At 47.5% G+C, this 16,296-nt stretch overlaps 1 protein-coding gene across 1 annotated transcript in view; it reads left to right on the forward strand.

Annotated features, from left to right (window-relative positions):
• Nucleotides 1-240: 240 nt before the first annotated feature.
• Nucleotides 241-16,296, forward strand: part of fgf11a (fibroblast growth factor 11a) — a 117,513-nt gene continuing 101,457 nt past the window's right edge. The window contains exons 1-2 of the mRNA XM_021614984.3: nucleotides 241-604; nucleotides 950-2,183. Of these exons, the coding sequence (XP_021470659.2) occupies nucleotides 1,991-2,183 (193 nt within the window). The 5' untranslated portion in view covers nucleotides 241-604; nucleotides 950-1,990. The remainder of the gene's footprint in view (nucleotides 605-949; nucleotides 2,184-16,296) is intronic.

Genomic DNA, 16,296 nt, shown 5'->3' on the forward strand with positions numbered 1-16,296 from the left:
TCTGTTTGTCTCTTTAAGCCAACATCATACAGAGGGTGGGGCTGGGCTATACCGCTGTACCGAGCGAGAGGAGCGATGGGGAGAGAGGGGAGGAGAGGAAGGGAGGAATGTGAGACGAGGAAGAAGGAGGGAAGGAGGGATTTTGAATGATAGACAGAGAAGGAGGGATCGGAGTGACAGAGGGAGGAGAAAAGGGAGGGAGAAGGATAGCAAAAGGGAGGGCTTAGGGAAATAGAGAGCACAATTGAGAGAGAGAGCGAGAGAGAGAGAGAGAGACCATGTAAAGCATGGTCTCTGTAATGCACTGTGAGCAAGGGATGAGAGAGAGAGTCACACACACACACTGTCTCTCCACACGTGCGCACCCACACACACACACACACGCAATGAAACTGAGAGTTGCTTTGATCGGGAGATCAAGAGACACACACACATTCTCTCTTTCTCTCACACACAGAGGGAGTAAGGAAGGCATCCAGGCTGGTGCCTTTTGAAGCAGCAGTGAAAGAGAGAGGAGAGAGGACAGGGGGACTCTAAGGCACCGGACCACTGTCACCTACCGACCAGCCCCCCGCCGATGATCCACGGCTACAGCCACTGCACAGTAAGAGACAACAGCTACCTGTCACCTCCCTCCCTTCATCCCTCCATTCATTAATTCATGCCTCGCTGCCCCTCTCCTCATTTGTGTGAAGGATACTCAACCGTGGTGATGTTGGAGTTGGAGATCCGATGGGTGGCTAGGCAGGCACACTGCATGAGTTCCCTTTCCCTAAGTCTCTCTCTTGCTTCCTCATTCATGAATGTCACCTCTGTTTGTGGGAACTGCTGGGATTAAAAATTGTTTCTCTCTCTCTCTCTCTCTCTCTCTCTCTCTCTCTCTCTCTCTCTCTCTCTCTCTCTCTCTCTCTCTCTCTCTCTCTCTCTCTCTCTCTCTCTCGGGGGGTAGGTGAAAAGGGGGTTATGCCAGGAGAGCTTGAAAGGAAGGAACGATCCAGCTCTCCGTCTGTCCGTCCACCCGTCATCCTCATTCCTCTTTTTTTTCAGAGCCGATATCTCAGGTCGGACGGTCCCGTTTTGAATTCTTTCTTTTTCTCTTGTAATTTTAGTTTTTTTCTCTTTTTTGATGGAGGGATGTGAAGGATCAGGTGAAGAAAGGAGGAGCTGCATTGTGGATGTCTGAAAGCTTGTGTCATTTATAGTTTTTTTGGTTTGTTCTTATTTCAACGATCACTTTATTTCAACGATCACCTCCTGACTGAATTGAAGCGTGTGTGTGAGCAGCAGGACTGGAGGCTATAAGGACTTTGAGACTTTGAGATCTCTGTTTTGATATGATTCGGTCGTCAGGAAAATTCTTTCCTGTCCTGAAGGAGCTGTGTCAAAGTTAGCTGGAGCTGCAGGGAGAGGAAGGGGCCGTGGGGAGGGCCGTGGCCCAGGACAAAGCACCCAACCTGGGACGCACACAGAGGGACACTGGCGTAGTGGCTCTTCTCACCCACTGATAACTGTGTACCTGAAAATGACACCATGAGCTTTATATCTTCCTGCTGCCATTGTGACGGAGGGACAGTGACAACAACGTAAACAACAACAAGTGCAATAGCAGGCAACAGCCTAAAGGAGAACAACAACAGCTAAACCACCAGTGACTGGAACAACACATTGCATCGAACCAAACCTCAACTAGTCAACATCCCACAACTTTGGGTGAGCCTTTGACAAGGACTCCACCACTCTCACTGCCGTGGTGGTCTCCTCCCTCCATTCACCAGCAATAATCCCCTAGTGACCCCCACTCTGCTACTATATTCCTCCAGATATTGTTGACATAACATATTGACATTTCTATGTCAATCTAGGAAAGTTTTCTCAAGGATTCTGGGTAATCTCCTCCGGCGGTGCGCCGTCGCCCTGGGTGAAAGGGCAGGGGGGCGGCCCACGGTTCCCCCCGACCACAACCGGGTGAAGAACAGGAGCGGGCGGCAATATGGCGGCTCTCGCCAGCTCATTGATCCGCCAGCGGCGGGAGGTGAAGGACCCCCAGGCCAACCGGCAGGTGGCCAACAAGAGGAAGCCGTGCCCCAAGGCCAACAAGTCCCTGTGCCAGAAACAAATATTATTACTCATATCAAAAGTCCGACTATGTGGCAATCGAGGGCGAAAGTTAGAAAAAAAACCGGGTGAGTCAATATATACAGTACCAGTCAAAAGTTTGGACACACCTACTCACTCAAGGGTTTTTCTTTATTTTTTACTATTTTCTACATGGTCGAATAATAGTGAAGACATCAAAACTATGAAATAACACATAACACACATTTGAATCATGTAGTAACCAAAAAAGTGTTAAACAAATCCAAATATATTTCAATGTTTAAGATTCTTCAAAGTAGCCACCCTTTGCCTTGATGACAGCTTTGCACACTCATGGCATTTTCTCAACCAGCTTGATGAGGTAGTCAACTGAAATGCATTTCAATTAACAGCCTTGTTAATTTTTGGATTTTCTTTCCTGCTTAATGCGTTTGAGCCTATCAGTTGTGTTGTGACAAGGTAGGGCTGGTATACAGAAGATAGCCCTATTTGGTAAAGTCCATATTATGGCAAGAACAGCTCAAATAAGCAAAGAGATCATCATTACTTTAAGCATGAAGGTCAGTCAATACGGAACATTTCAAGAACTTTGAAAGTTTCTTCAAGTGCAGTCGAAAAAAACATAAATTGCTATGATGAAACTGGCTCTCATGAGGACCTCCACAGGAAAGGAAGACCCAAAGTTACATCTTCTGCAGAGAATAAGCTCATTAGAGTTACCAGCCTCAGAAATTGCAACCCAAATCGATGCTTCACGGAGTTCAAGTAACAGACATATCTTAACATCAACTGTCCAGAGGAGACTGCGTGAATCAGGCCTTCAAGGTCAAATTGCTGCAGAGAAAACACTACTAAAGGACACCAATAATAAGAAGAGACTTGAATGCTCCAAGAAACACTAGCAATGGACATTAGACCAGTGGAAATCTGTCCTTTGGTCTGATGAGTTCAAATTTTAGATTTTTGGTTCCTACCGCCGTGTCTTTGTGAGACGCAGAGTAGGTGATAGGATGAAATCCATGTGTGGTTCCCACTGTGAAGCATGGAAGTTGCGTGATGATGTGGGTGTGCTTTGCTGGTGACACTGTCTGTGATTTATTTAGAATTCAAGGCACACTTAACCAGCATGGCTGCCACAGCATTCTGCAGTGATACTCCGTCCCATCTGGTTTGCGCTTAGCGGGACTACCATTTTGTTTTTCAACATGACAATGACCCACACACCTCCAGGCTGTGTAAGGGCTATTTTACCAAGAGGGAGAGTGATGGAGTGCTGCATCAGATGACCTGGCCTCCACAGTCACCGACCGCAACCAAATTGAGATGGTTTGGGATGAGTCGGACCGCAGAGTGAAGAAAAAGCAGCCAACAAGCGCTCAGCATATGTGGGAACTCCTTCAAGACTGTTGGAAAAGCATTCCAGGTGAAGCTGGTTGAGAGAATGCCAAGAGTGGGCAAAGCTGTCATCAAGGCAAAGGGTGGCTACTATGAAGAATCTCAAATCTCAAATATATTTGGATTTTTTGAACACTTTTTTGGTTACTACATGATTCCAAATGTGTTATTTCATAGTTGTGACGTCGTCACCATAATTCGACAATGTATAAAATAGTAAAAATAAAGAAAAACCCTTGAATAAGTAGACGTGTCCAAACTTTATACTGGTACTGTATTTTCACTTTCATTTATGTGAGTATATACTTGTCTATTACTCTCTTTCTTTTACTTGCTACTTAATACTCCCGAGAGTTGTGAAGGTATTATTATTCTGGTTTATTTCACCATATACAGTCTGTACCCACCATACATGACCCCACCAATCCATGTTGACAGTTTACATGATTGTCAAGAAGCTCAAAGCGTCTTTATCTTCTTGTTACCGAGCAGACATATGAGTTGAGCATGTGTTGACTGTGGAAAGCAGAGGTGACCCAGTGGTGCAGTTAGCATAAGCCCCGTTGTATTCAGGCGAATGGCCTGAATATCCGTAGCATTATCATCTAAATGGAAACGAGGGAGAGTTAGGATTTGTACGTACTGGTTGTGTTAAAAATAAAAATAATTCTATCTACTCAATACTGACAATACAATAAAAGTTGATTTTGTTTTCTCTAACAAAATGTTCCACATCTGCTACATCCTTTCCCCTATTATAACTTTAAACAATAGTCCTACCATACAGAATGAACCACACGACTGCCCCCTTCTCTGTCTGTAATGGGTGTGATTATTGTGTTACATGTCAGCACAGCGGACCGACCAGCAGACAGGTCCTGGTCATTTGCGGCGATAGAAAAACTTGGCGTGTCATTGTGATTTAGCACTGTGTAAAAACATCAATATCCTCATTTACGGGGCAACTGGTGTGTGTTTGTGTGTGTGTGCACGCGCGTGTGTGTGTTCGCATGTGTTATTTAAAACCCTGTGTGTGTGTGTTTTACATAATTAACCCAGTGGCACATTAAACCGGTCAGACTAAATCTATCACAATACACTTCTGGTTAGTGGAATTAAACTAGACTTGAGGAGGCATATTCCCAGACTGCTTTGAGGGGCCTTCGTCACGGTGGCTGCTGCAGTTTTATGATCTCATAAGTAAATGGACCAAAATGAAGTTTAATGGTGGCAACAGTATTTCTATGAGCTAGTGTGAGACAGTGAGCTGGTTATAAGACAAACTGTTCTTCATGTCGAACAATGTTATTTATGGGACATCCTGCTATTGTGTTTATATTCACACGTATCTCTGTGCTCTTGACATTTGGAGTTATTCGGAGTAGTCAGTGTGTCAAAATATTGAAATCATTTCGGACTATACGGTCACCTTTGAGAGTATATTTAAGCAACAATGCCCGGGGAGGTGTGGTATACGGCCAATTTACCACAGCTAAGGGCTGTTCTTACGCACGACGCAACGCGTGCCAGGACACAGCCTTTAGCCGTGGTATATTGGCCATGTGTGGGTCATTCTTGTAATATTTTTATGTTATATTTCAAGTATTGGCTCACCAAAATGAAATGTTAAAAGATTTTGAATATAAATTGAAATGTCCAGTATAATGTATATATTTTTTTAAATCATGTTTTTTAACTGGCACTAAGAATTCTGTAATGTAATTATATAACATCATTCAACAATTTTCAACTGCATGGTACAGAAACAGGCAAGTAATCACATTATTTTATATCTGTATTTTGTTGTTTTTTAAAGTCAGGTGGGGATCGTCGAGCTGACCAACTCAACCCCGTTACATGAAATGAAGATGGAAAACTAGTACTTATCAAAATAATACTTTAACCCATGAAAATATACAATCTATTCATTCATGCACACCATGTGGTCTCCTGTCCTTCACCACATGAGGAGCAGAGGCCATTTTGAACCAAAAAAACCTGTCACAAGCATAGTAATAAAAGGGCTTTAATGTCTGAGGTCGGAAAATATGTTTTCTTGACGGTTTTAATATGTACTTAATGTTGTGGGGTGTTCAGTTATTCTAGTAAAAAAAAAAAAATCTAATATTAGCGCAGCCCAAGAATGACCCATATCACAAACCCCTGAGGTGCCTTATTGCTATTATAAACTGGTTACCAATGTAATTAGAGCAGTAAAAATACATGTTTTGTCATACCCGTGGTATGCGGTCAGATTTACCACAGCTGTCAGCCAATCAGCACTCAGGGCTCGAACTACCCAGTTTATATTAGCCTTTTCTCTCTCTGTATACCAGGTTCTATTTAGTAATTTATTTCAAAGTATGATTTCCGGCATGTTGTGTGAAGACTCACTCAGAATTGAAGAATTGAAGGCTGACTTAGTTAGATGCTTCCAGAGGTTTCTCTCTATCATGGAGGGACTGTTGAGTGAAGTGAACGGTCTATGAACGGTGTGTCGACGTTCTATAAATACGGTGTAAACGTTCTACATCTATAAACGTAGCTCCGTTGGTAGAGCATGGTGCTTGCTACGGCAGGATAAGTGGCCGCGATTCCCGGCACCACGCATACGCAAAACATGTACGCGGCAGGTTTGTAAAGTCGTACGTGAATATTATATAAAACCTAATACCAAGTAAGCACTCCCCTCTCCAAACCCCAGTAGCCATTGGTCTAACTGGGCGTGTGTAGTAGCTGCTGCGGTCGTCATTCCGCTGGTCGACCCTATATGTATTATCAAGTTCGTCAGGGTGATCACGGTGGAAACCTTACCCGTGAACACAGCATCTGCCGCCGCGGCCACCATGCACTGCACTGTAATTACCGGTGGAAAATATGGCACCCACACTCACGCATATACACATGCCCCGGTGAACATAGATATCAGCCCAGGTCGTAATGGCCGGCCATTCCTTTTCTAATGGGTTGCACCAGCGGTCGCTACAGTCTGATTGTTTTATTATGGTAATACAAGCCCCTTTTGCTTTCTATGGCTTCTCCACGATTCCGGCATTCACTACGTATTAGTATGGATTAGACATAGCTTGCCCCTGTCATTGTGGGAATATTGCCTGTCAGCAAAAAAAGAGAGAGGGAGAGCGAGGGAGAATCGGTGACCCATGGCCGTGAGTTTGTAGGTGTTCCTGAGTGTGTGTTTTTCCGTCTCTGGTGCCTCTGCCTGTGTGTGCACAATAACAGAAACTGTAATTGATATGGTAATTTTGGGTATTATCAACAATTTTACTGCAGCATACTGTAAATTATGGAGCATTGTGGGAAAATGTTGCAGGTGGGGAAAGAATTGCTGTATTTCGAATGGTACTGTAATTCCACCCACGGAATTTCTAAAGTCTTTGAAAGTCAAGTTAATAAACAGATCATTGACCATTTCCAATAACACCGTACCTTTTCCGCTGTGTAATCCGGTTTCCGAGCTGGTCACGGAAACGCTCAAGGTCCTAAACGATATCATAACCGCCATCGATAAAAGACAGTACTGTGCAGCCGTATTCATCGACCTGGCCAAGGCTTTCGTCTCTCAATCGTCGTATTCTTATCGGCAGACTCAACAGCCTTGGTTTCTCAAATGACTGCCTTGCCTGGTTCACCAACTACTTCTCAGAAAGAGTTCAGTGTGTCAAATCGGAGGGCCTGTTGTCCGGACCTCTGGCAGTCTCTATGGGGGTACCACAGGGTTCAATTTTCGGGCAGACTATTTTCTCTGTACATATCAATGATGTTGCTCTTGCTGCGGGTGATTCCCTGATCCACCTCTACGCACACAACACCATACTGTATACTTCTGGCCCTTCTTTAGACACTGTGTTAACTAACCTCCAAACGAGCTTCAATGCCATACAACACTCCCTCTGTGGCCTCCAACTGCCCTTAAATGCTAGCAAAACCAAATGCATGCTTTTCAACTGTTCGCTGCCTGCACCAGCCCGCCCGACTAGCATCACTACTCTGGATGGTTCTGACCTAGAATACGTGGACAACTACAAATATCTAGGTGTCTGGCTAGACTGTAAACTCTCCTTCCAGACTTATATCAAACATCTCCAATCCAAAATGAAATCTAGAATCGGCTTCCTATTTCGCAACAAAGCCTCCTTCACTCACACCGCCAAAATTACCCTAGTAAAACTGACTATCCTACCGATCCTCGACTTCGGCGACGTCATCGACAAAATAGCTTCCAATACTCTACTCAGCAAATTGGATGCAGTCTATCACAGTGCCATCCATTTTGTTACCAAAGCGCCTTATACCACCCACCACTGCGACCTGTATGCTCTAGTTGGCTGGCCCTCGCTACATATTTGTTGCCAGACTCACTGGCTCCAGGTCATCAATAAGTATTTGCTAGGTAAAGCCCCACCTTATCTCAGTTCACTGGTCACGATAACAACACCCACCCGTAGCACGCGCTCCAGCAGGTATATCCCACTGGTCATCCCCAAAGCCAACACCTCCTTTGGCCGCCTTTCCTTCCAGTTCTCTGCTGCCAGTGACTGGAACGAATTGCAAAAATTGCTGAAGCTGGAGACTTACATTTCCCTCACTAACTTTAAACATCAGCTATCTGAGCAGCTAACCGATCGCTGCAGCTGTACATAGTCCTTCTGTAAATAGCCCACTCAATCTACCTACCTCATCCCCACATTGTTTTGATTTACTTTGCTGCTCTTTTGCACACCAGTATCACTACTTGCACACCATCATCTGCTCATCATCACCTGCTCATCTATCACTCCAGTGTTAATCTGCTAAATTGTAATTACTTTGCTACAATGGCCTATTTATTGCCTTACCTCCTCAAGCCATTTGCACACACTGTATATAGACTTTATTTTGTTTCTATTGTGTTATTGACTGTACCCTTGTTTATTCCATGTATAACTCTGTTGTTGTTTCTGTCGCACTGATTTGCTTTATCTTGGCCAGGTTGCAGTTGTAAAAGAGAAATGGTTCTCAACTAGCCTACCTGGTTAAGTAAAGGTGAAATCATTTTTTTTTAAAGAATACAGTATCGTATCTTTGGATCGCCAAAAACCTTTTGACCGTAGTGGGTGTAAGGTATTGTTGTTTCTGTTGCATTGACGTATTTTGAGGTGTGCCTTGTGAGAGGCTATATCTGTTGCCCCCATGAATAAGAATGCTGTACCAACTTAACTCCTATGTGATTATAGTGCCCCATCAGTTTGTATAGGGGACAGATTGGAGAGGCAGCAAGTCTTCAACCATAAACGGTTGAGCATTTTGCCATGTCCTTTTGGTCTGTCTTGCCCTGTGGTCACTGTGGGTTTGGAAGTCTTTGTTAAGGCCTTTGTTATGTGCAAATGATATAAAACACCAAATATTCATAAATACACTGTAATGTGTAAACACTTTACCTACTGTAGCAGCCAACCTGCTTGCACTAATCACAGTAAAATACTGGGAAATCCGTTCATTCTGATAACAGTAGCTTCACTTTTTTACAATATAATACAGTCAATTTTACAGTATTGTACTGTGTGTTACCGTATTGTTACCATATTTATATATATATATATATATTATTTATATATATATATATATATATATAATATATATATTATATATTATATATATATATATTATATTATATATATACTGTAATATGAAATACAGAATTTCACTTGCCACCAAGCTGCCTGTAAGCTACTGTCAAATTCACAGTAACCTTATTTACAGTGTGTGTGCCTCTGGCTATGTGTTTGTGTCTGTGCATCCCATTGGCTGTGTGTGTGTTCCTGCCTGTGTGTGTGTGTGTGGTGTAGGTGGTTGGAGGCGATCATTGATCACTCATCACCAGTGACCCCACAGAATTTCCCTGACCTCTCCTGTTCGTAGCTCACCCTCAAAGGGGCATCTGGTTGGTTTTGCGTTGGCTCTACCCAGCATGCAACAAGCTTCCACAAGAGTTTAGCTTAATTATAGATCAGCATAGGGGACCGAGAGAGGAGTGGGATGGAAAGAGGCATGGAAAGAGGGACAGGGAGAGGACTGGGATGGAGAGAGGGATGGAGAGAGGGACAGAGAAAGGACTGGGATGGAGAGAGGGATGGAGAGAGGGACAGGGAGAGGACTGGGATGGAGAGAGGGATGGAGAGAGGGACAGGGAGAGGACTGGGATGGAGAGAGGGATAGAGAGAGGGATGGAGAGAGGTATGGAGAGAGGGACAGGGAAAGGACTGGGATGGAGAGAGGGATGGAGAGAGGGATGGAAAGAGGGATGGAAAGAGGTATGGAGAGAGGTATGGAGAGAGGTATGGAGCGAGGGATGGAGAGAGGGATGGAGAGAGGGATGGAGAGAGGGACAGGAAAAGGACTGGGATGGAGAGAGGGATGGAGAGAGGTATGGAGAGAGGGATTGAGAGAGGGACAGGGAAAGGACTGGGATGGAGAGAGGGATGGAGAGAGGTATGGAGAGAGGGACAGGAAAAGGACTGGGATGGAGAGAGGGACAGGGAGAGGACTGGGATGGAGAGAGGGATGGAGAGAGGGACAGGGAGAGGACTGGGATGGAGAGAGGGATAGAGAGAGGGATGGAGAGAGGTATGGAGAGAGGGACAGGGAAAGGACTGGGATGGAGAGAGGGATGGAGAGAGGGATGGAAAGAGGGATGGAAAGAGGTATGGAGAGAGGTATGGAGAGAGGTATGGAGCGAGGGATGGAGAGAGGGATGGAGAGAGGGACAGGGAAAGGACTGGGATGGAGAGAGGGATGGAGAGAGAGAGGGATGGAGAGAGGGATGGAGAGAGGGATTGAGAGAGGGATGGAGAGAGGGATGGAGAGAGGGACAGGAAAAGGACTGGGATGGAGAGAGGGATGGAGAGAGGTATGGAGAGAGGTATGGAGAGAGGGACAGGGAAAGGACTGGGATGGAGAGAGGGATGGAGAGAGGTATGGAGAGAGGGACAGGAAAAGGACTGGGATGGAGAGAGGGATGGAGAGAGGGACGGAGAGGACTGAGATGGAGAGAGGGATGGAGAGAGGTATGGAGAGAGGGACAGAGAGGACTGGGATGGAGAGAGGTATGGACAGAGAGAGGGACAGAGAGGACTGGGATGGAGAGAGGTATGGACAGAGAGAGGGACGGAGAGGACTGGATGGAGAGAGGTATGGAGAGGGACAGAGAGGACTGGATGGAGAGAGGGATGGAGAGAGGGATGGAGAGAGGTATGGAGAGAGGGACAGAGAGGACTGGATGGAGAGAGGTATCGAGAGAGGGACAGGGAGGACTGAGATGGAGAGAGGGATGGAGAGAGGGATGGAGAGAGGGATGGAGAGAGGGACAGGAAAAGGACTGGGATGGAGAGAGGGATGGAGAGAGGGATGGAGAGAGGGATGGAGAGAGGGACAGGAAAAGGACTGGGATGGAGAGAGGGATGGAGAGAGGTATGGAGAGAGGTATGGAGAGAGGGACAGGGAAAGGACTGGGATGGAGAGAGGGATGGAGAGAGGGACAGGAAAAGGACTGGGATGGAGAGAGGGATGGAGAGAGGTATGGAGAGAGGTATGGAGAGAGGGACAGGGAAAGGACTGGGATGGAGAGAGGGATGGAGAGAGGTATGGAGAGAGGGACAGGAAAAGGACTGGGATGGAGAGAGGGATGGAGAGAGGGACGGAGAGGACTGAGATGGAGAGAGGGATGGAGAGAGGTATGGAGAGAGGGACAGAGAGGACTGGGATGGAGAGAGGTATGGACAGAGAGAGGGACAGAGAGGACTGGGATGGAGAGAGGTATGGACAGAGAGAGGGACGGAGAGGACTGGATGGAGAGAGGTATGGAGAGGGACAGAGAGGACTGGATGGAGAGAGGGATGGAGAGAGGGATGGAGAGAGGTATGGAGAGAGGGACAGAGAGGACTGGATGGAGAGAGGTATCGAGAGAGGGACAGGGAGGACTGAGATGGAGAGAGGGATGGAGAGAGGGATGGAGAGAGGGATGGAGAGAGGGACAGGAAAAGGACTGGGATGGAGAGAGGGATGGAGAGAGGGATGGAGAGAGGGATGGAGAGAGGGACAGGAAAAGGACTGGGATGGAGAGAGGGATGGAGAGAGGTATGGAGAGAGGTATGGAGAGAGGGACAGGGAAAGGACTGGGATGGAGAGAGGGATGGAGAGAGGGACAGGAAAAGGACTGGGATGGAGAGAGGGATGGAGAGAGGTATGGAGAGAGGTATGGAGAGAGGGACAGGGAAAGGACTGGGATGGAGAGAGGGATGGAGAGAGGTATGGAGAGAGGGACAGGAAAAGGACTGGGATGGAGAGAGGGATGGAGAGAGGGACGGAGAGGACTGAGATGGAGAGAGGGACGGAGAGGACTGAGATGGAGAGAGGGATGGAGAGAGGTATGGAGAGAGGGACAGAGAGGACTGGGATGGAGAGAGGTATGGACAGAGAGAGGGACGGAGAGGACTGGATGAAGAGAGGTATGGAGAGGGACAGAGAGGACTGGATGGAGAGAGAGGGACGGAGAGGACTGGATGGAGAGAGGGATGGAGAGAGAGAGGGATGGAGAGGACTGGATGGAGAGAGGGATGGAGAGAGAGAAGGACGGAGAGGACTGGATGGAGAGAGAGAGAGGGACGAAGAGGACTGGGATGGAGAGAGGTATGGACAGAGAGAGGGACAGAGAGGACTGGGATGGAGAGAGGTATGGACAGAGAGAGGGACGGAGAGGACTGGATGGAGAGAGGTATGGAGAGGGACAGAGAGGACTGGATGGAGAGAGGGATGGAGAGAGGGATGGAGAGAGGTATGGAGAGAGGGACAGAGAGGACTGGATGGAGAGAGGTATCGAGAGAGAGGGATGGAAAGAGGGACAGAGAGGACTGGATGGAGAGAGGTACGGAGAGAGGGACAGAGAGGACTGGATGGAGAGGTATGAGAGAGGGACAGAGAGGACTGAGATGGAGAGAGGGACAGAGAGAGGGATGGAGAGAGGGACAGGGAAAGGACTGGGATGGAGAGAAGGATGGAGAGAGGAATGGAGAGAGGGATGGAGAGAGGGACAGGGAAAGGACTGGGATGGAGAGAGGGACAGAGAGGACTGGATGGAGAGAGGGATGGAAAGAGGGATGGAGAGAGGGACAGGGAAATGACTGGGATGGAGAGAGGGACAGAGAGGACTGGATGGAGAGAGGGACAGAGAAAAGACTGGAATGGGGAGAGGTATGGACAGAGAGAGGGACGGAGAGGACTGCATGGAGAGAGGTATGGGGAGAGGGACAGAGAGGACTGGATGGAGAGAGGGATGGAGAGAGGTATGGACAGAGAGAGGGACGGAGAGGACTGGGTGGAGAGAGGTATGGAGAGAGGGACAGAGAGGACTGGATGGAGAGAGGGACAGGGAGGACTGGATGGAGAGAGGTATGGACATAGAGAGGGACGGAGAGGATTGGATGGAGAGAGGTATGGATAGAGAGAGGGACGGAGAGGACTGGATGGAGAGAGGTATGGACAGAGAGGACTTAATGGAGAGAGGGACAGGGAGGACTGGATGGAGAGAGGGATGGAGAGAGGGATGGAGAGAGGGATGGAGAGAGGGATGGACAGAGAGGACTGGATGGAGAGAGGTATGGAGAGGGACAGAGAGGACTGAGATTGAGAGAGTGATGGAGAGGACTGGATGGAGAGAGGGACAGGGAGGACTGGATGGAGAGAGGTATGGAGAGAGGGATGGAGAGGACTGGATGGAGAGAGGTATGGAGAGGACTGAATGTAGAGTGGGATGGAGAGAGGTATGGAGAGAGGGACTGAGATGGAGAGAGGTATGGAGAGAGGGACAGAGAGGACTGGATGGAGAGAGGTATGGAGAGAGGGACAGAGAGGACTGGATGGAGAGAGGGATGGAGAGGTATGGAGAGAGGGACAGAGAGGACTGAGATGGAGAGAGGGACGGAGAGGACTGGATGGAGAGAGGGATGAAGAGAGGGACATCCCTCTCTCCATCCAGTCCTCTCCGTCCCTCTCTCCATCTCAGTCCTCTCTGAGATAGAGAGAGGGATGGAGAGAGGGACAGAGAGGACTGAGATGGAGAGAGGGACAGAGAGGACTGAGATGGAGAGAGGGACAGAGAGGTCTGAGATGGAGAGAGGTATGGAGTGAGGGACAGAGAGGACTGAGATGGAGTGAGGGACAGAGGGGACTGAGATGGAGAGAGGGAGAGAGAGGGACAGAGAGGACTGGGATGGAGAGAGGGACAGAGATAGGGACAGAGAGGACTGGGATGGAGAGAGGTATGGAGAGAGTGACAGAGAGGACTGAGATGGAGAGAGGGACAGAGAGGACTGGGATGGAGAGAGGGATGAAGAGAGGACTGGATGGAGAGAGGGACAGAGAGAGGGACAGAGAGGACTGATGGAGAGAGGGATGGAGAGAGTGACAGAGAGGACTGAGATGGAGAGAGGGACAGAGAGGACTGGATGGAGAGAGGGACAGGGAGGACTGGATGGAGAGAGGGACAGGGAAAGGACTGGGATGGAGAGAGGGACAGAGAGGACCGGATGGAGAGAGGGATGGAGAGAGGACTGGATGGAGAGAGGGACAGAGAGGACCGGATGGAGAGAGGTATGGAGAGAGTGATGGCGAGAGGGACAGAGAGGACTGGATGGAGAGAGGGACGGAGAGGATTGGATGGAGAGAGGGACGTAGAGGACTGGATGGAGAGAGGTATGGAGAGGACTGGATGGACAGAGGGATGGAGAGGACTGGATGGAGAGAGGGACAGGGAGGACTGGATGGTGAGAGGGATGGATGGAGAGAGGGATGGAGAGGACTGGATGGAGAGAGAGATGGAGAGGACTGGATGGAGAGTGGGATGGAGAGGACTGGATGGAGAGGACTGGATGGAGAGAGGGATGGAGAGGACTGGATGGAGAGAGGGATGGAGAGGACTGGATGGAGAGTGAGGTTAACTATGTAACTTAATGCCTGTATCAAATATGGTGGCAGTTCAAACGTGTGGTATTGCAATGTGTGATCTTCTAGTTGGTGTACGCTGTTTTGTTTATATTGGTGCTGTGGTGATATGGGTCTATTTGTTTTAGTGTGTCGGTGTATCTGAGTGCTCCACGTGTTCCTTCCTGCATGTGTGTGCGTGGTCATACAATATACAGTATACAGTATACGTCCATACCCATACGTACTTACCCATAACCTACTCATGCCCCACTATTTCCTAAGCAAGTAGTTTAGGTTCCATGTGTTTATGTACAGGTGCGTGTGTGAGCAAGCTCTAAATAAACATTCAGGTTGCTTGTGTCCATTTCTGTGTGTGTTCGCCTGCCTGGATGTGATGCATGTGTGTATCGTCTGTAATCGCTGCTTACCTGTGTGTCAGTGACAGATGATGATCTGATGTGCATGTCCCTGACTGACCCTTCCTCCTCCTCCCCACCCCCCTCCGTCAGACCCCATCTCAACTCACTCACCGGGTGGCTGGTAACAACCCATACGAAGGACGGCCTCACCCTCCACTACAGCCCAGTCAGCTGTTAACAAGGTCAGCCTGCCCCTCTGCAACCACAGAGAGGAGGAATCACCACGCTGGAATTGTGTGTGTGTGTGTGTGTGTGTTTGAGAAGGAATGGGAAGATTTATAGGTGTGTGTGTGTGTTTGAGAAGGACATATAAATGCTGTTTACCAAACAGAATATAATAACACTTCTACTGCATATCAGGTCAGGGACACACACATCTAGTGCGCACGGGTTGGCGCATGCCTGACTGCGTTTGTGTGTGTGTGTGTGCGGTGCTGCCGTGGCTAGAGATATCGGGAAAGGAAAGGGCCCTACTACTACTATAAATCCACCCATACACCCTTCGATAAGGCCTGGGTAAATTACAACCCTTCGCTGAAGTGTGTGTGTGACAATGAGCAGCTCATCGTTGCGGTGTGATTCATCAGGCCCCATCAGCACTGCTCATTAACACACTGATTTATCAATCACACACACACACACACAAACTGATTTCATCAATAACACTGTGCTCAGTGTGGAGAGCAACCATTCAGCCCTGCACAATTTCTGGAGAGAGAGAGAACACAGTAGCAGAATACCTGACTACTGTGACTGAACCAAACTTAATTAAGGAAAGCTTTGACTATGTACAGCCTTGCTATTGAGAGAAGCCGCCATAGGCAGACCTGGCTAACAAGGAAAGACAGGCTATGTGTACACTGCCCACAAAATGAGGTGGAAACTGAACTGCACTTCCTAACCTCCTGCCCAATGTATGACCATATTAGAGACACAGACCCACAAAGAATTCTAAAACGAACCCAATTTTGATAAATTCCCATATCTATTGGGTGAAATACCACAGTGTTCCATCACAGCAGCAAGATTTGTGACCTGTTGCTACAAGAAAAGGGCAACCAGTGAAGAACAAACACCATTGTAAATACAACCTATATTTATGTTTATTTATTTTCCCTTTTGCACTTTAACCATTTGCACATAATGACATTTGAAATGTCTTTATTATTTTGGAACTTTTGTGGGTGTAATGTTTACTGTTATTTTGTATTGTTTATTTCAATTTTATTTCTTATCTATTTCACTTGCTCTGGCAATGTTAACATATGTTAACCCCTCAAATTGAGAGGTTACCCCAACATCTCCCCCACTTCTCTACTCCCTTGCTCTCGCAGTGCCCAAACCCTTATATTCTCAAGGACCCCTCCCTCCCTCCCTCAAGTGTCTTCTTCCTCAACATGGTGTTGAC

The sequence above is a fragment of the Oncorhynchus mykiss genome, chromosome 9, assembly GCF_057628025.1.
Source record: "Oncorhynchus mykiss isolate SJ-2025 chromosome 9, ASM5762802v1, whole genome shotgun sequence".
NCBI classification, from domain to species: domain Eukaryota; kingdom Metazoa; phylum Chordata; class Actinopteri; order Salmoniformes; family Salmonidae; genus Oncorhynchus; species Oncorhynchus mykiss.